This window comes from Oncorhynchus keta, chromosome 34 (assembly GCF_023373465.1).
Source record: "Oncorhynchus keta strain PuntledgeMale-10-30-2019 chromosome 34, Oket_V2, whole genome shotgun sequence".
NCBI classification, from domain to species: Eukaryota; Metazoa; Chordata; class Actinopteri; order Salmoniformes; family Salmonidae; genus Oncorhynchus; species Oncorhynchus keta.
The window spans coordinates 59000807-59001343 of NC_068454.1; the positions used below are offsets into that span (position 1 = coordinate 59000807).

The following is a 537-nucleotide window of genomic DNA, read 5'->3' on the forward strand; positions in this document are numbered from 1 at the left end:
CAATCTACACCAGAGCAAGTAGAATGAAGATGATAACGGGTTACGAGTAGCCTGGTCCCAGATCTGTTCACTCTGTTTTCCCAACTCCTATGGTCACTGTCGTGCAATGATTGCAAGACAGCATCAACCAATCTGGGACCAGGCTAGACTAGGAGGGCATTCTGCCCCATGTACGCCCTCACCCCCCTGACCCCACTCAATCCCTGCCCCATACCCCATCCCACCCCCTTACAGCTGGCTTGTTAATCTTGCTGGCCAGACATGCTCTTGGTCTTCAACTCAGCCAGCTTGCCTGTGACAAAGTTCCACTTGAAGGGTGTGTTCTCGCTCCCTCCTCCCAGCATGGCGTATTTGGAGAAGCTAGTGTTGCTCCCTCCTCCTCCATCTTGACTCTGCTCTCCCTCTGTGTTCCCCCCCTGGTAACTCTCCCCCCCTCCTCCCTCACCAGCTCCCTCTCCCACCGCCTCCTGACCCTCCTCCACCGTGCACGTCTCGTTTGCTGCGGCTTCAGCCTGTTTCGCGGTGGCCATTTGTTTC

At 56.1% G+C, this 537-nt stretch overlaps 1 protein-coding gene across 1 annotated transcript in view; it reads right to left on the reverse strand.

The window, feature by feature from the left end:
- Nucleotides 1-242: 242 nt before the first annotated feature.
- LOC118367583 (uncharacterized protein C1orf232-like) overlaps nucleotides 243-537 on the reverse strand; it is a 3294-nt gene continuing 2999 nt past the window's right edge. The window contains exon 4 of the mRNA XM_035751173.2: nucleotides 243-537. This exon is cut by the window's right edge and continues 78 nt beyond it. Within this exon, the coding sequence (XP_035607066.1) occupies nucleotides 243-537 (295 nt within the window).